Source organism: Mobula hypostoma, chromosome 12 (assembly GCF_963921235.1).
Source record: "Mobula hypostoma chromosome 12, sMobHyp1.1, whole genome shotgun sequence".
NCBI lineage: Eukaryota > Metazoa > Chordata > Chondrichthyes > Myliobatiformes > Myliobatidae > Mobula > Mobula hypostoma.
The window spans coordinates 65,354,296-65,377,163 of record NC_086108.1 but is presented as its reverse complement, the minus strand read 5'-3'; the positions used below and the strand labels follow the sequence as shown (position 1 = coordinate 65,377,163).

Sequence of the window (22,868 nt, the reverse complement as noted above, 5' to 3'; positions counted from 1 at the left end):
TATGAGAATGCTGGGTGACTTGGACAGGTTGAGCGAGTGGGCAGATGCATGACAGATGCAGTTTAATGTGGATAAATGTGAGGTATCCACTTTAGTGGCAAGAACAGGGAGGCAGATTACTATCTGAATGGAGTCGTTAGGAAAAGGGGAAGTACAACGAGATCTAGGTGTCCTTGTTCATCAGTCATTGAAAATAAGCACACAGGTACAGCAGGCAGTGAAGAAAGCTAATGGCATGTTGGCCTTCATAACAAGGGGAGTTGAGTTTAGGAGCAAAGAGGTCCTTCTGCAGTTGTACAGGGCCCTGGTGAGATCACACCTGGGGTATTGTGTACAGTTCTGGTCTCCAAATTTGAGGAAGGACATTCTAGCTATTGAGGGAGTGCAGCGTAGGTTCATGAGATAATTCCCGGGATGGCGGGACTGTCATATGTTGAAAGATTGGAGCGACTGGGGTTGTATACACTGGAGTTGAGAAGGATGAGAGGGGATCTGATTGAAACATAAGATTATTAAGGGATTTGACATGCTAGAGGCAGGAAACATGTTCCCAATGTTGGGAGAGTCCAGAACCAGAGGCCACAGTTTAAGAATAGGGGGTAGACAATTTAGAATGGAGTTCAGGAAAAACTTTTTCACACGGAGGGCTGTGGTTCTGTGGAATGCTCTGCCTCAGAAGGCAGTGGAGGACAATTCTCTGGATTCTTTCAAAAAAGAGTTAGATAAAGATAGCGGAGTGAAGGGATATGGGGAGCAGGAACGGGGTACTGATTGTGGATGATCAGCCATGATCACAGTGAATGGTGCTGCTGGCTCGAAGGACTGAATGGCCTACTCCTGCACATATGTCTATTGTCTATTGACACATGCGGCTGCCCCCAGCACACGCTCAAGTGTGTTGATTGTTAACGCAATCAACACATGACACTGTATATTTAGACGTACACATAACAAATAAACTTGAGTCATGACAAGTCCTCCACTTTTTCAGGGTCTACAAACTTCATTACGTACAGCAGAAGCAGGGCAGTAGATAACCTTTGCCTTGCTGTGCTAAGTTGCATATTCTCTCATGCTGAGGTGAATGCACTGACGATGGCTTGGAACTTGGCCTCTTAATGCAAATGTAAATCCTGCCTGTATTCCTACAGATCAACAGCTGTGGCTGGACTGCCCAAGGTCCTTAATTCAGATTGCAGTAATTTGAGCTGTCTCAACATTTTGGAACTAATAGAAGACTAGCTAATTATCAATTACAGCATATGAACTTCCAAGAAATCAATTAACATCAATGGCAAGGAGAGTGTTAATAGTTCATCCTACAGCAAGTGCGGAATCCCTCCATTTTAGGTCTTAATTGATGTTATAGATCTAAAATAAAAACAACGTATTTTCCTTCTTTTGTTTCTGCCATAAAATTAATTCTTCCTTATCCCCTTTATTTCTCTGCCTGTACAGTTCCACTCTTAATTGAAGCAACATTTAGTCCTTGCTAATTTTATTTGACAAATCTTCAATCTAATTAATTCAGAGGTTACACAGCAACTCTGTTCACTTAGGTCCCAGATGCTCAATACACTTTGCTATGTCTTCATAATCTGATGATGATTAAGCAGTTAAGAACATGCCTACTCAAAGCTACAATATTTAATTCTGATGCAAATTATCTGATAAATGCCTTCAAGGTCAATGAGTCAAAGATGCTAAATGAAGTTATATTCCCACAAAATAACAGATACACACAATATAGCAGGTTATTCCAAAAATTAATCAGTTGCATTGGACAATTCTTTTATAAGAAAATATGAACACAATTGGAACATAATAGCACAATGTAATTTCTCAAAAAATTCACAGATTAATTTTCTAAATTTAAGCTTCAAGATTATTAGTACCAGATGTAATTAAAGCATAATTTTACCTCTCTGCAATGCTTCCTTTCTGTATTTCCCGTATAAAAATACCAAGTTCATCCAAATTATCATTTTTAAGACCAACCACACTGAATCCTAGGCCTCCAGTTACTGGTTTGTGCAATTCAACATGTTCTACTTGTCTTCCCTGATGAATAATTTCAAAAGTGGAATTAATACAGGCAAATATTTGATTATAGTTGTTATACATAAATATCTAATTAGCCTAACAACTGATTTAACAAGGACATTTGCAATTACATGCATATATCTAAATGGAAAGTAGATAATTAACAGTATTATGCAGAATTTCTCAAAAAAAATCATTGAAACTGTACAACTGTGATTAAATTAGCCAATCATTAAGTAGGGATAATTTGAAAATGTACATCTCTGTCTGTGATGCACCTGAACACCCTTATCAACATTCACACAAAAGGAGCAATTTCGAAAAAAAGTTATAAAAATAACCATATTCTTGCAATTCCGTGTTTACTGTTTCGTTTTCACCACTTAGCACAAGAATGATTAAAATTTCAAATTCTCAAGACAAGCTAGTATTATCATAATCATACCCCACCATTTTTAAACAGTATCGAAGTGCTGTTTGTCAGTCTAATATTAATTTATCGCACCATGTTAAAAAAAATAAACACTAACCTGAGCTAAAATTTGAATAATATTATCAAATTCCTCTTGTGTTCTTTCAGGGGTCTGCAATGATCTTGTTTGGTCATAAAATGGAGTATCTGGAAATAGTTTCGCATCTTCTGCTAGAGCTGCCTTATTGATAGAATGTTCTGCATTGAACACCAAGAGTCCCGTTTGTGAAAAGTCAAAATCAGACGATGCATTTGTGGACATGCGGTTCAGCTGTGGACAGATACTAAATTAAGTTATTTTAAATCCAGCAGCAACTGCACTCTGTAATAAAATTGATACACCAAAAAATAGGTTTTTCTAAGAAATCCAAAATGGGACAGTATAAATACCTGTTCCAAATCATAAAAGATTCTCTGAAAAATAAAATTAAGGGGCGATATCGTACTCACTCTAAATTGATTGCTGCATAATATGGACAAGTGTAAAAAGAATAAGTGATTTTAATATGTAAAACAAAAAAAAGGAATGTAAGATTATACAACACAGCTATCTGACTGAAACTTAGTAACATCATGGCAAATCTAAATTGTGAACAGCACAAGGTAAGCCAAAGTTATCTTGTAAATTAGTATTCAAATAAACATAATTTTGCAAAAGTTAGATCAAGCATTTCACACCTCACAATGAACTATATTTTTAAGTGGATTTCATGAAGATGGAATCAAACATGCAATAACAAAAACGATTTAAGCACTTGCCTGTTTCTTCAACTGTTTGATGGAATGCTGAAGGGTTATTATTTGATTGAACAAAGGGCTTTCAATTGTATCACGGAAAATGTTTAGCTTCTCATGTTGAGATGAATCTCCTCTCTCATGTAATCGTGTCTGCAAGCGACCCAGAGCTTGCAATACCTGCTGTTTATCGACTGTGTAATGAAAATTTAATTGAAAAAAAATTAGCATTAGTTAATTGCATCCCTGTAAGCACTTGTAACACCATGCATTGTAATCTATCAATTGTGTTGTAGAATAAAATATTGGAATGAAGGACATATTAGTAGAGCAGGCATATCGAAATGTGGAAGTTGAAGGTTTGATGTAGAAATGGTGAAACTGGGAAGTGGCTGATATGAGTGGCATGAATGGTAGACTTGTTCAGTCAGAGATTCTGCAGCAGAGCAGAGTTGAAGCATTTTAGGATGGAGAGCACCAAGTTGTAGATGAAAATGTAATGGCAAAAGAAATTAAACTAAATTATAATTAATTATAGTCAGGTCATTCAAAGTCAAAGAAAACAGTGTATAAATTTTTAAAAACCACAAAGGAAAATTACAACAAAATATTCAGTCTTGTATCTAATATGGATTTCCTCAAAATATGCTTCCCACATTTCTCCTTCTACATTCTATTGATGAAACTATACCAATCCCCTTACTGTAAAAAGTAATATAAAACAGCACCACCAGAACACATATGTCAGGCTGCTGTTCATTGACTAGTTTGGAATTCAACACGATCATCACGTATAAATGCAATAATAACCTTCAAGAGGTGGGCCTTTGCACTTCCCTCTGCAACTGGATCCTCTACTTCCACTTTGGCAGATCTCAGACAGTGAAAACTGGAAGCTACATCTCCTCCTCATTGACCATCAACACAAGTGTGCCTCTGCTTCCTACACACACATGACTGTGTGGCTGTGCCCAGCTCCAGTGACACCAGTGTAGTTAGACAATTCAGCACCTCTCACTCAGTGTTATCAAAACTAAAGAGCTGATTTTTGACCTCATGAAGGGGAAGGACGGCAGAAAGTTACCAATCTACATTGGTAAACTGTTTTAAATTCCTGGGCACTGACATTTTGGATTACCTGCCCTGGGCATAGATGCAATCATAAGGAAGGTATGCTGGTGTCTTTATTTTCTTAGAAGGTTAAGGATGTTCAAGTTGTCACTGAACACACCAACAAATTTCTACAGATACACCACTGAAAGTATCCTGACTGGTTGCATCATGCTCTGGAATGATAATTCAAATGCTCAGAATCACATGAAGGAGAAGAGCATAGTAGACTCAACCACTACTACATTACTGGCACGTCTCTCCCCACCACTGGTAGCAGCTACGAGATGCTGACTCAAGAAGACAACAATTATTGTCAAAGATCCAGGCCATTCTATCTTCTTGTACCTTCATTGGGCAGAAGGTGCAAGAACACTGCTTCCTATCAATCATTCTGAAGATTAGCTTTATTTCTCACATGTACATTAAAACATACAGTAAAATGTGTCATTTTGTGTTAAATCAAATCAGTTGGGCAGTCCGCTGGTCTAACCATGCTTCTGGCACCAACGTAGCATGCCCACAGCTCACTAACATTAACTGTAAATTTTAGGAATGTGGAAGGAAACCAGAGCACCCGGAGGAAACCTACAAGGTCACAGGGAGAACATACAAACTCCTTACAGGGAAAAACATGAATTGAACCCTAATGAGTGAAAGCTGGTGCTCTGAAGTGATGTGTTAACCACTATGCTATCATTCTACTCATGAGCTAACCTGCACAACTCTAATCACCTTCGCAGGACAACAGCACTATGACCACTTTGCAATACTATGAACATTTTTCATTCTAATTATGTTCTTTCTTGTATAAACATGTATTTTTTTCTTGAATGTTGTGGACCTGATGCTATGTGATTGTGATGATCTTTCTCATTTAACCTATACATACATGTATTTGTGCATTTGACAATAAATTTGCTACTACTCACAATGAGTCAGTCATGAGATACCTGAAGTTAGTAAACATTTTGTGTCCAGCACAATTTGGATCTGCATCCTTTCTCACGCTTGGGGGTATCATGTCTTATAAATCAATTTAAAGCTGAAAAAAGTATTTTTTATTTGAAAGGAATGGGGTTGAGAGGCAGAGCAAGCTCATTGGCCTTATGGCCAAGGAAGGCAAAACTGGCAATGGGGCTGGACCAGCTGATAAGGCAGTGTCATTAGAGTGGATGACAATAGATTTTCTATGTTAATATGTTCAATCATGACAAGAGAAGAAAAAAGGTACAACAAACAAGAATTCTCAAAAACTTCAAGACACTATAATAGACTGCTAATATTTCATTGGGAGATAAAACAAAAAAAAAACCCTAATGGATTGAGAAAGTACCTGCTAAAGGATTCTCTGGCATGATTATATCTTCCGTTGTACGGTATTTTTTAAAGAATCTGTAATGAAAGAAATGTTAGAAATGTGAAATATCATATCCATACAGCAACCAATTCAAATCAATTTTATTTCTATATTAATATTGCTTTACTACATTGCATGACGGTACTTCAGAGACTGATTAAGTCAATTTTAAAATTGATAAAATCTATACTTAAGCACTTAAAGGAAAAGACTGTAAACATTGAGAAAGTTTACACCTTTTTTAAATGAACTTTTCGTCAGCCACACAGAGCCCTGTCAATACATTCAAAAATAGGATTTACATAAGAACATAAGAAATAGGAGCAGGAGCAGACCATCTGGCCCATTGAGCCTGCCCTGCCATTCAATAAGATCATGGCTGATCTGACCATGGACTCATCTCCACCTACCTGTCTTTTCCCCATAATCCTTAATTCCCCTACTATGCAAAAATCTATCCAGCCTTGTCTTAAATATATTTACTGGGGTAGCCTCCACTGCTTCATTGGGCAGAGAATTCCAGACATTCACCACTCTTTGGGAAAGAGTGCTCTCCAGCTTCTACATAAAAGGTTCAAAGGTCCATTGTATCATTAAAGTATACAACTCTGAAATTCTTTAATTCTCTGGGTAGCCATGAAACCAAGAAAGAAAAAGAAAAGACAGCACAATCATCAACCCCCAAATTCCCCTACGTTTAATATGATGACAGGTTAAAATGGGCACTATTTAGCTCTACCACTTCAACATAAAAACCTTAAAGCAGTACTCAAATAAGAACAGGCAACAAATGATCTGTTACTTTTCCTAGGACTGGAACATAAACACCAAAGATACTTCTTTTGCTATAGACTATTATGGGTGCTTCATAGTAGGTAAAGCACTATGTAAACATTAACTTATTCTTTTTAAATGATGTTTTTCTATAATCAGTTTTAATTTGGGTAAATATTTCTATCTGAAATATCAACTAATTTTGCTTGATTTGGAATAACTTTTAACCTGTTGATAGTCTCTGCCATTTGTATTTATTTCAGTCAATCATTAATCGATTTTGTTACTGTATTTGTTTATAAGTAACTTCAGCCATTACAATTACACCTTACTGCAAAAGTAAACAGAAAATAAAATAACTTTTTTAAAAAGGTTCTCTACTGTTGTTCACAGACCTTATTTACTGTAATGAAGCTGGAAATCTAAATCTTATAATGTCAAAATGTACATAAAAATGAAAAGAATTGTTTTGCATAAAATATAAAAAGCACAATATTTCAGTAGATGAAAACCTGAAATTAAAAACATGTTTTTGTTAGACTGGAAATAATCTCAATTTCAATCATTGCTGACTGACCTTGCCGAATTAATCCAACATTGCGTTCTTTTTCTAATTTATTGTAAATACTTTAGTATAATATACATCCGACTGTTTAACTATAAGAATATTTGTACAACTGAAAGACTGAGAATACAGTGCCAGCAACATTAAAAAAAAGATTCACTGAACTTCTAGATGAAATTTTTACATGCCAAATTACCCTTATTTTAAGTGATTCTGTGTCAATACAGAAAATTGAAGACGTAAGCAAATTTTAATTCAGTATTGTAATTCAATATTCTAAAATCAAACAAGGGAAATAAAACACCAATCTATCCGTCCACATATAAAGAGTCTTTAGTGAGAGTGCCACTTCCTCTCGAATGAGCAAACTTTACTCTCCTCTAACTTGGGGACGGCGGCGATTATCACACCCGTCCACTGGCCGAGACCCGATCGCACAAAGCGACCACTGTGGCCGCCCCGCGGCTTTCAATTACTGCGCTAACTTTGTTCGCTAAGCCCCGGGCAATGCGGCCAGACACCTACAACTTTACCTTTCCGTCCCCCCTCAGTTTAGCGGCCTCAGCGAAAATCCGACCTCACCTGCCAGCCCGAGCGGAAGTGATTCACAGCTCACCTGAGACAGGAAATCGACCGGGGCAGTGAGTCACCTCCTCCGGGAGCGGGAGCGGGCAGTGTCACCTGTCCTGGACTGGGACTGGGTGATGAGTCGGGACGGGCCTGAGGAAAGGTATCCCTGGGACATTTTAGAAGGCGGGGGACAGGTGAACTCGAATTGTGTGTTGGGCCTCAGTTCCTCCTGGGACAAGCTGGGGACACAGGCCGGGCCTCCTCCGCGCTGGAAGATCAGCCAGGCCGAAGTTTCTTTGGCAACCACCAGCAAATGGAAACATTTTCCCCACCCGTACAGTCCAGCGAGATAGAAATATTTGTTAACAGGAGCTTTATCTGTAAATTCAAAATGATTCTTCAAACGAATGCGATAACGTGGTGATATACAAGTTCGGAATTCTAGGGCGTTTATATTAAAAAGGGCAGAAAGACCTAAGCCTTCTGGGGGTGGGGGTTGTGGGATCGAGTGGAGACTGGACTGTACAAAAAAGCATTGAAAGTGGAAGATTTTAAACTTTAAAAAACATAAAATTAGATTACTCTGTAAAGAAAGCATGAAAAAATGAATTAAAATCAAAGAAAACACTCTGAAAAGTGCAAAGAGCATAAACATAGGTCAGAGTAAAAAAGGAAGGTGCAAGTCATGGTTGTGTATGTTCCCAACAGAAAGGTATCATATAGAGGACCCCAGAAAATGGAATGATCTTTAGCAAGAAGAAAATAACTTGGGTTAACTTTCACCTTAAGTTTTGGTGGTCAAAAATATTCAATCTGTATGAGTTCATATTTAATGGATTCAAGTTTGCTAATGATACAAAGCCAGGTGGCAGTGCAGTGCAAGAATTGCTGAAAGTTAGCATGCAAGTGCAGGAAACAATTAGAAAGACAAATGTGTATTAGCTTTTATTGTAATGTGATTTAACTACAAGAATAGGGGCAGCTCGCTGCAATATATATCAAATCATCGTGAAGCAAACTAGAAGATAGTTCAAAGAACACACATCAAAGTTGCTGGTGAACGCAGCAGGCCAGGTAGCATCTCTAGGAAGAGGTACAGTGGACGTTTCAGGCCGAGACCCTTCGTCAGGACTAACTGAAGGAAGAGCTAGTAAGAGATTTGAAAGGGGGAGGGGGAGATCCAAAAGATAGTTCAAAGGTTCACTTATTATCAAAGTATACAACTCTGAAATTCTGCCTCTCCGGGTAGCCATGAAACCAAGAAAGAAAAGAATTGCAGCATGATTATCAACCCCCAAATCCCCCCTCCCGGCACAAAAAAACAACAAATACAGAACAGGCACATTGACCCTTTCCCCTGCACACAAAATATATATATAGGCTCTCTTTTCAGAAGGTTGTACTTGAGTGCAGTAAAGGTTCCAAATCAAATACTGGACTAAATGGTTGAGTTTTCTGGGGTAATGTTTGCTAGAGTTTTGAAGAATACTTTATACTTATATTTTATTGTCCCCAAACAATTGATACTAGAACATACAATAATCACAGCGATATTTGATTCTGCGCTTCCCGCTACCTGGATTACAAATATCAAATATTAAAAATAGTAAAAATTAGTAAATATTAAAAATTTAAATTAAAAATCATGAATAGAAAATAGAAAAATGGAAAGTAAGGTAATGCAAAAAAACTGAGAGGCAGGTCCGGATATTTGGAGGGTACGGCCCAGATCCGGGTCAGGATCCATTCAGCACTCTTATCACAGTTGGAAAGAAGCTGTTCCCAAATCTGGCCATAGAAGTCTTCAAGCTCCTGAGCCTTCTCCCGGAGGGAAGAGGGACGAAAAGTGTGTTGGCTGGGTGGGTCGTGTCCTTGATTATCCTGGCAGCACTGCTCCGACAGCGTGCGGTGTAAAGTGAGTCCAAGGACGGAAGATTGGTTTGTGTCATGTGCTGTGCCGTGTTCATGATCTTCTGCAGATTCTTTCGGTCTTGGACAGGACAACTTCCATACCAGGTTGTGATGCACCCTAGAAGAATGCTTTCTACGGTGCATCTATAAAAATTAGTGAGGGTTTTAGGGGACAGGCCAAATTTCTTTAGTTTTCTCAGGAAGTAAAGGCGCTGGTGGGCCTTCTTGGCAGTGAACTCTGCTTGGTTGGACCAAGTCATGTCATTTGTGATATTGACCCCAAGGAACTTAAAGCTTTTGACCTGTTCCACTTGCACACCACCGATGTAAATTGGGTCGTGAGGTCCGCTACTCCTCTGAAGACAACAACCAATTCCTTCGTCTTGCTGACGTTGAGGGATAGGTTATTGTCTTCACACCATGCCACCAGGTTCTTAATTTCCTCTCTGTTTTCAAACTCATCATTACCTGAGATACGGCCTACAATTGTTGTGTCATCAGAAGCTTATGTATTGAGTTTGATGGAAACTTGGCTACACAATCATGGGTGTACAGTGAGTACAGCAGGGGACTGAGTACACAGCCTTGTGGGGCACCGGAGAATGAGAGAATCGCAACAAAATATACAGAATTTTCAGGGATCAACAAGCAGTTGGTGTTTCTCTTGGCTATAACCAGGGTCAGCTGTTAAAATAGATGACAGCTGTTAATGCTCAGCCACTATAAAAAGGTCGTGGATTTGGCCCAGTACATCACAGGTAAAGTCCTCCCTACCATTGAGCACATCTACATGAAACACTCTTAGGAAAGTTGCATCCATCATCAGAGATCCCCACCACCTAGGTCATGCTCTCTTCTCACTGCTGCCATCAGGGAGAAGGTGCGAAAGCCTCAGGACTCACACCACCAGGTTCAGGAACAGTCAACTACCCCTCATCCATAAGTCTCTTGAATAAAAGGAGGTAACTACACACCACTTGCCCCATCATTGAAATGTTCCCACAACCAGTGACCTCACACTAAGGACTCTTCATCTCATGTTGTCATTATTTATTACTATTTATTTATATTTGCATTTGCACAGCTTGTTGTCTTGTGCACTCTGGTTGATCTTTTATTGATCCTGTTGTAGTTACTGTTCTATAGATTTGCTGAGTATGCCCACAGGAGAATGAATCATTGGGTTTTATATTGTGACATATATATACTTTGAGTTTAAAAATGTACTTTGAACTTTGACTAGGTTAATAGATATTAAGAGAATGAGAATAGTGCTGAGGTAAAAATACAGCGTGACTTTACTTAATTATGACAGGCATGAAAAGCCAAAAGGCCAACTCTTGCTATGTCCTTTGTTCTTCTTAATGGTTATGAAGAAAGGTGTGTTACATGGAGTTATGTCACATGAGATCACATTGGCTCAAAAGAATAAATGTAATTAAAGTTAAATAGACTCACTGTGAGAGAGCTAATTCTATTGATATCAACTGATAAAATGAAGACATAGGAGATACAACCAACCAGCATCTTTTCGCTGAACTTTATACATTTTAATCAGATAACCTTAGCTCCACTGATATAGGCCTAGGTTGTTCAATCATAAGATAACCCCCAAATTCTGAGAATCAAAGTAGCAAACCTACATTGCACCAAATCTATCCATTCTTGGGTACAGAGCACAAAATCCCACACATTATCCCAAAGGTATCTTATCAAAGCACTATTCAATCTGATCAAGACGTCCTTAATTTTGTTCTCCACTCCTTTTCAACAGTAACTACCATTGCTTAAATCTTCTTGACTCTATTTTATCTCTATGTATCTATTTCTAAAGGTACACAATGGAGAGCATTCTGGCTGGTTGTATGAAAGCCTGGTATGGAGGCTCTAATGCACAGAATCGTACGAGGCTGCAGAGAGTTGTAGGCTCAGCTTGTCCCACCATGGGCACAACTATCCCCAGTATTGAGAACATCTTCAAGAGGTGATGCTTCAAAGAAGGATTCATACTTCACTGAGGACGTTCATTATCTGGGATATGCCCTCTTCTTGTTCCTAACATTGGGGAGGAGGTACAAAGCTTGAAAGCTCACAGTCAAGGAGTTAGAAACAGCTTCTTCCCCTCCTCCATCAGATTTTTAACAGCACCTCAATATTTCCTTTTTGCACTTTATTTATTTTGTAATTTATAGTAATTTTATGTCTTTGCACTAAACTGTTGCTGCAAAAAAAAACAAATAACAATAAAAAATAATACCCACAAAGTGCCTGAGGAACTCAACTGTTCAGGCAGCATCTATGGAGGGAAATGAACAGTCAATGTTTCTGGCCAAGATCCTTCACCAGAGCTCGAAAGATAGTGGGAAGAAACCAGATAGAAGGTGGGGAGAAGGAAAGGAGTATAAGCTGGCAGGAGTTTCATGGCATATAATTCAGTGATAATAAACCTGATTATGATTCTGCATTTACTTCCTGGATTTCAAAATTAGCAAACTTGGATCCCTTTTCACACAAGTATTTATTGCCTTTTCACCATTTAAAAAAAATCTTTGTTTATTACTTTCCTGTTAGTGTACGCTATCCCACATTGTGCTCACCTATAAGAATCAGATTTAATACCACTGGCATATGACATAAAATTTGTTGTTTTCCAGCAGCAATACATCACAATACTTAATAAAAATTGTAAATTACAATAAGAAGTATATATTAAAAAACTAAATAGATAGTGCAAAAACAGAGGGAAAAGTATTAACATTGTGTTTATGGGTTCATTGTACGTTCCAAAATCTGATGGTGGAGGGAAAGAAGCTCTTCCTGAAACATGGGGTGTGTGTCATCAGGCTCCTGTACCTCCTCCTTGATGGTAGCAATAAGAAAAGGGTGATGTCCTGGGTGATGGGGGTCCTTAATGATGGATGCTGCCTTTATGAGGGGTCACCTTTTGAAGGTGTCCTTGATGCTGGGGAGACTAGTGCCCCTGATGGAGTGGGCTGAGTTTACAACTTTCTGCAGATCTTTCTGGTCCTGTGTAGTGACTACTCCATAGCAGATACTGATACAACTAGTTACAATACTCTTCACGGTACATTGTAGAAATTTGCAAGTGTCTTTAGTGACATGCCAATTCTCCTTAAACTCCTAATGAAATACAGCTACTGTCATACCTTCTTTACAATTACATCAATATGTTGGGTCAGGGATAGACCTTCAGAGATGTTGACACCCAGGAACTAGAAACTGCTCACCATTTCCATTTCTGATCCCTTGATGAGGACTGCTCTGTGTTTCCTCGATTTCCCTTTCCTGAAGTCTACAATCAATTCCCTGATCTAACAATTTTGAGTGCAAGGTTGTTGCTGTGTCACCATTCAACCAGCTGATCTACCTCATTTCTGTATGCCTCTTCATCACCACCTGAAGTTCTACCAACAATAGTTGTGTGGTTGGCAAACTTACAAGACGACCAGTTTTATGTCTATCCGCTTAATGTGTCTCTATCTTTTTGCAAACTGTTTTGCTTCTCACGGTTCCCATTCCCAATCAGTTTTGTACTATCAGGAAGGTTCAAGGGCTGGCAATTTCTCTTTTCATCTAAATAGCTGAGAGCCCAATATTGATTCATATCGCAACAGACCAATAACCATGTGCCAAACTGAGAAAGACTATTCTATTTTATAGAATTCTAACCATTTAAACAATATGGTTTATTTAATCATTAACACTGGGTGCCACAGTAGCATAGTGGTTAGCACAATGCTATTACAGTTCAGAGCATTAGAGTTCAATTTTGACATTATCTGTAAGGTGTCTGTACATTCTCCCCAAGGAATGTGTGGGTTTTCTGTGGGAGCTCCAGTTTCTCCCACAGTTCAAAGACATACCATTTAGTAGGTTAATTAGTCATTGTAAATTGTCTCATGATTAGGATAGGGTTAAATCTCAGGTTGCTGGACATCACAGCTCAAAGGGCCAGAAGGGCGTATTCCTCACTGAATTTCAATAAATAAATAAACATTTAATATTTTTAATTAATATGCTGCCATTCATCTCTTGGATTACTATTTTACCTGCATGATTAACTTTGTAACATCTTTATTATTTCCCACCATCCTCAGAAAGCTATCAAAAGTGTCAAACCTGATTTCTGATCTTAAAATTACGCTGTTACTATTTAATCATACTCTGATTTTCTATGAACTCTGATGTCTTTACATACTTTTTGGTGTATTCCAGCATTTTCACAATTATGGATTTAAGACCAACTGATCTAGGAGTTCCTATGTTAGATGTCTATTGTTGTGATGGTATTGGGCTTGCTGACCGTGAAGTTCTAAACTCAGATGAAGATCTAGAGTTCTATCAGGGACAGATAGCTATGTGTCTCACTAGAAGGAGATTATACTATCCAATCTTCAAAGACTCATTCACTTCCCTGTTTATTCTCCACAGCAAATTTAAATGCCAATACCCACTATTTGAGTAGTGGATTCCCCAAAGAGGAGTAATTTCCAGCTAACAAAGTAGTTTAAACACAGTTTATTTTTAGTGATGCATGTTTACATTTAAATAAAATTCTTAAAACACATTTAAAGCTCACAGAGTTTTTTTAAATAGGATTTCCAAATTACAAACAATATAAAACATAAAGGATTTCCAAAACACAGGTGCAATTATGAGCTAAAAAGATATAACAGTGAGTTGCAGATGAATGAATCATCCATCATAGAAATCGAAGGGAGAAGAATGGATTCTATTTCACCATCTTTCAATCATTCTTCTTCATATTCTTTACCATTCCTAAAATGTCTGACTTCTCTCGCATTTATTTTGATTTTCTGCCACCTGGTTAACTTCACATGATTATGATTTTTTTTTCAAATACCTTTTCACACAGGTCTAAAAGCTTATGGGGATACAGATTCCCAGATACCTACAACTAATGTTATGAAGCTGACTTTTTGAGTACACAAACCTTTCAGCTATTTAATGTGCTGAGTAATAGTATTAATCAGGTCTTCTTTGAACTAATTAACTTAGCCGTTGTTGCCTGGTTTGCAACAAACTCATTAATATAACCCCATTGCCTTGTGCTGTGGGCCAGCTTGTCTCTGCTATATTTGTTTACTAAGCTGTCCTTTTAACTTAAGGCTGATTATTGTTTTCAGTTTACATTAAGAACTGAAAACTGGCTTCTGCTTATGACAAAAGCTAAACAAAGTATATTAGTTGGAAGTTTAACACAATTATTTAATCTTTTGAAATTTTAGCTGCTGTATTTAGAAAGCTGAACTTGGCAAACAAGGCCCCCGGCCTTCAACAGTGAAAATCCATCACATTGTAAGTTCTCTATGTAAATGCAAAACATATTTGCATGGTATTAGTATTTGTGTTCAGTTTTTGGGTAATGATAGCAAATTTGACTATTACTTTTTTCTCCAATTTACAGATCCAATTCTGTAGTTGAATATCATTATTTTGTTTGTCTAATTGTAGATACAATATTATAGTTTTAAATTTATTTTATTTGAAGATTTTTTTTCAATTTTAATTATTTTTATTTAGAGATAGAGATGCAGTATGCTAACAGGCCGTTGCTGCCCAGTAACATCCATGTGGCCAGTTAACCTACTAACCCATAAATTTTTGGATTGTGGTAGGAAACTGGAGCACCTGGAGAAAACCCACAGTCATGCAGAGAATCTGCAAACTCTTTATAGGTGTAGGTGAGAAATGAACCTCTGTTGCAGGCGTTATAATAGCATTGCACTACCATGCCCCATGCCACCCCAATCTAGGTATAGCTTTACTTCAGTTTTAATACAAGTGCATATTGAGTGTCAGAGCAATCCCATTATTCCATTTATTTCCCCATTTCCTATTCTCATAGTTTATTACTGTACTTGAAGCACCACTGTGTTGCTACTGTAGTGTGTTTGAGTATTGTATTCATGTCTAATTGAGCTTTGATGCTGTACTGTTACACATGAATAGACATTCTTGGTGCCAATATTTTATTTAAATAAAGATTGGGCTTCCTTGTTGATTAGTGAATATAATAACATTTAAGTATTATTGTTATGTTTTGTAACTTCAAAACATTAAATTATTTCAAAGAAAGACACAGGGAGTCCAGGAATACAGGTGTATCATCATCTTTACTCTAAGTAGGCACGCATGTATCACGTGGTATTATGATCACGTATGGAGTTACTGTATTTTTACATATAACCCATAATGAATTATGCAAACAAACATGAATGCTTAATCAAACAAAATATAATCAAGATTATTCAAATGTTATTTAAATATCAAATACACAACGCTCCTCCCTGCTTAGCTATAAACTTAATATAGAATGCTATATACACAATATACTGTATAATACAACCACTATATAAAGACATCCATAGCATAGTAAATTTTAAATTGTCCCATTCAGACTTAAAGATTTCACTGTGGAGAATGTCTTGTGGAATAATGTTGTTCCTGACAAGTAGGAATCACTCAACTTGGCAGGTGAGACTTCTGGCTGTGAAACAATCTCAGGTTCTGGGGCCTCCTCAGCAGGGGTTGTAGGAGTTGACTCTGTAAGAAGTGGTTCTGACAGCAGTAGCCACCTTCCTTCTTCCCTTTTCTTTCTATTTTTATTGAGATACAGCATGGACTAGGCCCTTCCGTCCCTTTTAAGTCATACTGCCCAGTGACCCCCAGATTTAATCTGAGCCTAATCATGGGACAATTTACAATGACTGATTAACCTACCAAATGGTATGTCTTTGGAAACACACACAGTCTCAGAGAGAATGTACAAACTCCTTACAGGCAGGTGGCAGGAATTGAACCTGGGTCACCACACTGCACTACTGTGCCACTTATCTTCTACTTTGTGCATCTTGATCTTGGACGGTGCATTTAGTTCACTGAAGTATTCTCTTTTTAATCCTTCTATTGCTCCCTTTATGATCTGATCGCTCCTCTTGGTTTCTTCATTCTCAACATCATCTGACAAGTCCTCTGTTTTCCTATCTCCACTGACCTCTTTCTTTCTGGCCTTCCATTCATTCAGCTAGGCTTTGGAATTTGCATCTGCTTTTACAACAGCAAAGCTCACTTCTGATGGTTTGGTGGGAGCAGACAAGCTTCAAAGCAAATTGCATTCACTTAAACCCAATAAACACAGTAAAATTGGCACGCGCTTCTCAATGGCTGTTTCATTTGCTTCAAAATACTATTCCAATAGCTCAGTACATATGAGCCAATGGCCTGTTGTGTAACCAAACTCATCCGTCTCTCTGAATTAGCCTACCATTTCTGATTCTTCTTAAATGATTATTATTAGACATAACTCACTCTTTACGAACATGTGAATTTTTCCATTTTCTTACTTTTTAAAAAATCGTTCAAAGAAAATGTGCTGTCATGCAATCTTTTTAAGAACTCAGCCGTCTCACTACACGTACCAGACTGGGTCCTGGCTGCATTTTTTTTTAAGTTGAACATCTTGCTGCATTTATCAGGTCGGTAGCCGTCTTGGGTTTGTTGTAAAAATACCTCTCCACCAATGCGATGTTTTGTAACTTCAAAACATTAAATTAAATTAAAGAAAGACTCTGGGGTCCAGTTCGGGAATGAAGGTGTAACTTCATCTTTACTTTAAATGAGGTGTACACATCACGTGGTAGTGTGACAACATATGCAATTAACATATTTTTACATATAAGCTGTAATTAATGATTTAAATAAACTGGAATGCTTAAGATTATACAAGATTACTCAGATATTATTGAAATATCAAATACACAATTACCTTTCTGCTACAGTGTTGCACTTAATGTGTATATCAAGATTTTATGTACAATTGTGCTTCCTTTTTGTATTGATTATAGTTACACCTCAGGTTTATAACTATGCAGAGATGTGCTTTATAATTATGTTGGTGCCGTCACTAGTATTTCAGTTTCATATCTGTGTTTAGTGATCCTTCTGCTTTGTAAATGTACGCAGTGATGAATATTGTGCCTGTTTTGTATTTACTATTGAAAATATTCAGTTCCATATTAATGCAAAATCAATATTTCACTTTTGTGTTTATGCATAATCGGTTCCAACTGTCTCAAAAGCAGAATTAACATTCTATGGTCATTCCCATTTATCCTCAGAGCCTGAAAACTACAGATGTGGCCATGAAGGGCTTCTACCCAGTTCACACACTCCAGCCTGCATCCCAAAAGGAGAAATGGAGGTCTTCTTGAGCACCATCAAGCCAAGGTGACAGATACAATCTTCTGGCAAGGCACAAGGTAATGAGGAGTAAGGAAAATGAACTTCATCAAGGTCCTGACGAAATGTATACAGCGCAGTCTTGCCATAACCAACACCCTCAGAGAAAATCACTAAGCCTAATGGCAGCATCCCAGCTGGCATTCTCACCTGTCAGGATATGTTATCAAAAACTGCAAGATGTCTGCGTTATGAATACATTATAGGTACCAGTGATAATGGGGAGTGATCACTGCCTAATCCAGTGTCCCCATCTCAAGGACACCAAAGGGTAATTCCGTTAAGATCCCTTATTACAACCTGATGATCTTGAACCAAACTGAAGGCATAAAGTGACCACCTGGCACAGATTGCCCTTAAGTTCAGCATAGTTAGCAACTATGTAAAAACTCATATTTCCAGAAATGCCATAACTGGCTTATTAAGACTGTTCAGGCCATCCACAACTTGTTAAACAACAAGTAAACAAGGTAGAGTTAAGTAAAAGATCAACAGTAAAGGAGTAGCTCATAGTATTTGAAGGACAAGGTGAAAAAGAAAGCTCATGACCTAAAGAACAGATGGTGGGTGAAAACAGCAGAGGAGATCCAGCAGCTCGATGATAACCATGACGTACAGATTCGTCAGCACTGTGAAAAACAAATATCCAGCAGTACATCCTACTGAGTGCCAGAATTCAAATGAACTTATCAAGGTTTGGGAGGCACACTGGAAGGAATTATTTAAAGAACAACTTAACTATGACTTTGTGCTGAATGTGAATATTATTGACTCAGTTCCATAGCAAATTTTCTGGCTGAGTCTGACCAGCATCCCTGACAGGTAAGAACCCTAAGAAGTCACACTCCGACTGAAAATAAAAAGAAGCAGGAGGCATCACTGCTGAAGTTCTACAATTTGTTCGAAAGGAACTTACGAAATTCACATAGTCACAACCTCATTTCCCACACCTAGGATATGGTTGGGGATGGCATGGTGAGTTGGGGGGGGGGCACGGATGTTCAAGAAGATCTGAGAGACTCAGTAATTATAATCATATTGAAAAGTAAATATAAGTCCATTTGGGGTAACTACTTCTGTCAGCTATGTGAAAAGTTATTATCATGGCTCTCCAACACTCCTCTTCCCTGACCAAACAGTTGGTTTTGGAATTAGAAACCATAGAAAAACTACAGCACAGAAACAGGCCTTTTGGCCCTCCTTGGCTGTGCCGAACCATTTTCTGCCTAGTCCCACTGACCTGCACACGGACCATATCCCTCCATACACCTCCCATCCATGTATCTGTCCAATTTATTCTTAAATGTTAAAAAAGAACCCGCATTTACCACCTCATTTGGCAGCTCATTCCACATTTCCACCACTCTCTGTGTGAAGAAGCCTCCCCTAATGTTCCCTTTAAACTTTTCCCCCTTCACCCTTAACCCATGTCCTCTGGTTTTTTTCTCCCCTTGCCTTAGTGGAAAAAGCCTGCTTGCATTCACTCTATCTATACCCATCATAATTTTATATACCTCTATCAAAGCTCCCCTCATTCTTCTACACTCCAGGGAATAAAGTCTTAACTTATTCAACCTTTCTCTGTAACTGAGTTTCTCAAGTCCCGGCAACATCCTTGTAAACCTTCTCTGCACTCTTTCAACCCTATTAATATCCTTCTTGTAATTTGGTGACCAAAACTGAACACAATACTCCAGATTCGGCCTCACCAGTGCCTTATACAACCTCATCATAACATTCCAGCTCTTATACTCAATACTTTGATTAATAAAGGCCAATGTACCAAAAGCTCTCTTTACGACCCTATCTACCTGTGACGCCACTTTTAGGGAATTTTGTATCTGTATTCCCAGATCCCTCTGTTCCACTGCCCTCCTCAGTGCCTTACCATTTACCCTGTATGTTCTACCTTGGTTTGTCCTTCCAAAGTGCAATACCTCACACTTGTCTGTATTAAACTCCATCTGCCATTTTTCAGCCCATTTTTCCAGCTGGTCCAAATCCCTCTGCAAGCTTTGAAAACCTTCCTCACTGTCCACTACACCTCCAATCTTTGTATCATCAGCAAATTTGCTGATCCAATTTACCACATTATCATCCAGATTATTGATATAGATGACAAATAACAATGGACCCAGCACTGATTCCTGTGGCACACCACTAGTCACAGGCTTCCATTTTGAGAAGCAATTCTCTACTACCACTCTTTGGCTTCTTCCATTGAGCCAATCTCTAATCCAATTTACCACCTCTCCATATATACTTAGCGACTGAATTTTCCTAACTAACCTCCCATGCAGGACCTTGTCAAAGGCCTTACTGAAGTCCATGTAGACAACATCCACTGTCTTCCCTTCATCCACTTTCCTGGTAACTTCCTCGAAAAACTCCAATAGATTGGTCAAACACGACCTACCGTGCACAAAGCCATGTTGACTCTCCCTAAAAAGTCCCTGTCTATCCAAATGCTTGTAGATTCTGTCTCTTAGTACACCCTCCAATAACTTACCCACTACCGACGACAAATTTACCAGCCTATAATTTCCCGGATTACTTTTCAATCCTTTTTTAAACAACAGAACAACATGAGCCATTCTCCAATCCTCCGGCACCTCACCTGTAGACACCGACATTTTAAGTATATCTGCCAGGGCCCCTGCAATTTCAACACTAGTCTCCTTCAAGGTCCGAGGGAATACCCTGTCAGGTCCTGGGGATTTATCCACTTTAATCACTTTAATTTGCCTCAAGATAGCAAGCACCTCCTCCTTTTCAATCTGTACAGTTTCCATGATCTCACTACTTGTTTCCCTTAATTCCATAGACTTCATGCCAGTTTCCTTAGTAAATACAGACACAAAAAAACCATTTAAGATCTCCCCCACTTCTTTTGGTTCCGCACATAGCTGACCACTCTGATCTTCAAGAGAACCAATTTTATCCCTGACAATCCTTTTACTCTTAATATACATGTAAAAGCTCTTTGGATTATCCTTCACTTTGACTGCCAAGGCAACCTCATGTCTTCTTTTAGCCCTCCTGAATTCCTTCTTAAATATTTTCTTGCACTCTTTATACTCCTCAAGCGCCTTATTTACTCTCTGTTTCCTATACATGTCATACAACTCTCTTCTTCTTTATCAGAGTTGCAATATCCCTCGAGAACCAAGGTTCCTTATTCCTAATCACTTTGCCTTTAATCCTGACAGGAACATACAAGCTCTGCACTCTCAAAATTTCTCCTTTGAAGGCTTCCCACTTACCGATCACGTCCTTGCCAGAGAACAACCTGTCCCAGTCCACGCATTTTAGATCCTTTCTCATTTCTTCAAATTTGGCCTTCTTCCAGTTTAGAACCTCAACCCTAGGACCAGATCTATCTTTATCCATAATCAAGTTGAAACTAATGGTGTTATGATCACTGGAACCAAAGTGCTCCCCTACACAGACTTCCGTCACTTGTCCTAACTAATTGTAGTTGTCTTTCCAGAAGATTGTGATTCGGTCCCAAGGGATATACAGAGAGCAGTATCAATCTTAATACTTTTCTTTAACTTCACAAAGGTCTTTGACTCCATCAATAGAAAAAGACTCTGAAGCATCTTTCTCAAATTGGACTACCCACAGAAATTCACTTCTGTCTGCTTTATGATGGCATATGAGTCCTGATCGAAATGAAAAGATGCTTTACAGTACTAGTCAAATGCAAACTGTTATCAAACAAAGCTGCATGATTGTCCCAGCACTTTTATCGTCTTTGTCACCAAAATTGTTGCACCTTTCTTTTACTAAGCTTCTGAGTGGAACAGAATTAAACTGTGGGACAAATGGGAAATTATTTAACTTAGTCACCTCTACACCAGAAACAAACTACTTCATCTTTAGTTACCAAGCCATTGTAAGATCAGCAACAGAAATTGAGAGGGTGAGCTCCAAGTCATTTTTGGAGAAAGTCATACAGCATGGAACCAGGTGATTCGACCCACTATGTTTACACAGACCAATGAACACCCACATTAATCCCAACTTTCAGCACTTGACCTGTAGCTTTCTATGACTGGGTGTTTTAAGTGCTTTTCTCAAAGGGTTTTGGCCTGAAACATCAACTGTACTCTTTTCCATAGATGCTGCCTGGCCTGCTGAGTTCCTCCAGCAATTTGCGTATGTTGCTTAAGTGCTTTCCTCGACACTTCTTCAATGCTCTCAGTATCTCTGCTTCCACCATTAGCCAGAAATGCATACCAGGTGCTAACCACTTTCTGGGTGAAAAGTACCCCTTCAGATCCCCTCTAAATCTCTTGCCCCTTAAACTAATGTCCTCTAGTTTGTGTAGATTTTTGTAATGGTCTACTCATTCAAATCATATCTGCAAAACTGAAGTCACCTCTCAATTACACTGCCCTTCATAATAAAGGCCCATGGCCGGACTCATCACCCCCCATATGTATAAAGTCACCTCTCAGTTACAATGTCCTTCATAATAAAGGCCCATGGCTGGACTCATCAACCCCCATATGTATAAAATCACCTCTCAATTTTAACATCCTCTTCAATACGCCTGTTGAGTGATTTTTTGGCGATAGTACATGTAGTAAATAGCTTTACTGACTTCAGCCACTAGACTTCAGATTTGAATACGGATTGTGGATTAAATCTAAAGTGCATCTCTGAACACTGCGTTCCAATTACTGTGAACCGGGTTAATTGGAAGAACAGACTATGCTAATTTAAATTTGGTACTTGTATGTATTTAGGTGTCTGTAATATAGGTGCAAACAGGGAGGTGTGATGGTGGGTTTGAAATGGTAACATGTGGTTCAAAGGAAGCATTGTAAATATGGAATTGTCCTTTGAGCTTAGCCTGAATTTACCTTTGATCTTTAGCATGTAATGTTGGGGCCAGGCAATCTTTTGCTCCAAAAGGACCTCCCTCCCTTTTCCTCTGCACACTCTCTCATAACTCCAAAGGCTGTCAGTTTATTTGTGATATTTTGTCGAATAAAGAGTCTGCTTCATACCTACCAGAGCTTCCCTCTGGTGACTTT

At 38.5% G+C, this 22,868-nt stretch overlaps 1 protein-coding gene and 1 long non-coding RNA gene across 6 annotated transcripts in view; one reads left to right on the top strand and one right to left on the bottom strand.

The window, feature by feature from the left end:
* Positions 1 to 22,868, bottom strand: part of LOC134354873 (inaD-like protein) — a 332,069-nt gene that overhangs the window by 308,446 nt on the left and 755 nt on the right. The window contains exons 1-5 of one of the 5 annotated variants that reach the window (XM_063064298.1): positions 7,676 to 7,972; positions 5,697 to 5,755; positions 3,275 to 3,444; positions 2,574 to 2,786; positions 1,922 to 2,061 (exon numbers count right to left, since the gene is read on the bottom strand). In XM_063064298.1, the coding sequence (XP_062920368.1) occupies positions 1,922 to 2,061; positions 2,574 to 2,786; positions 3,275 to 3,444; positions 5,697 to 5,718 (545 nt within the window). In that variant the 5' untranslated portion in view covers positions 5,719 to 5,755; positions 7,676 to 7,972. The other 4 variants (XM_063064297.1, XM_063064300.1, XM_063064299.1 and 1 more) reach the window with 4 other exon arrangements.
* LOC134354876 (uncharacterized) lies at positions 7,689 to 19,113 on the top strand. The gene is made up of 3 exons (XR_010019915.1): positions 7,689 to 7,789; positions 14,811 to 14,880; positions 17,703 to 19,113. It is a non-coding gene; the product is annotated as an uncharacterized LOC134354876 (long non-coding RNA).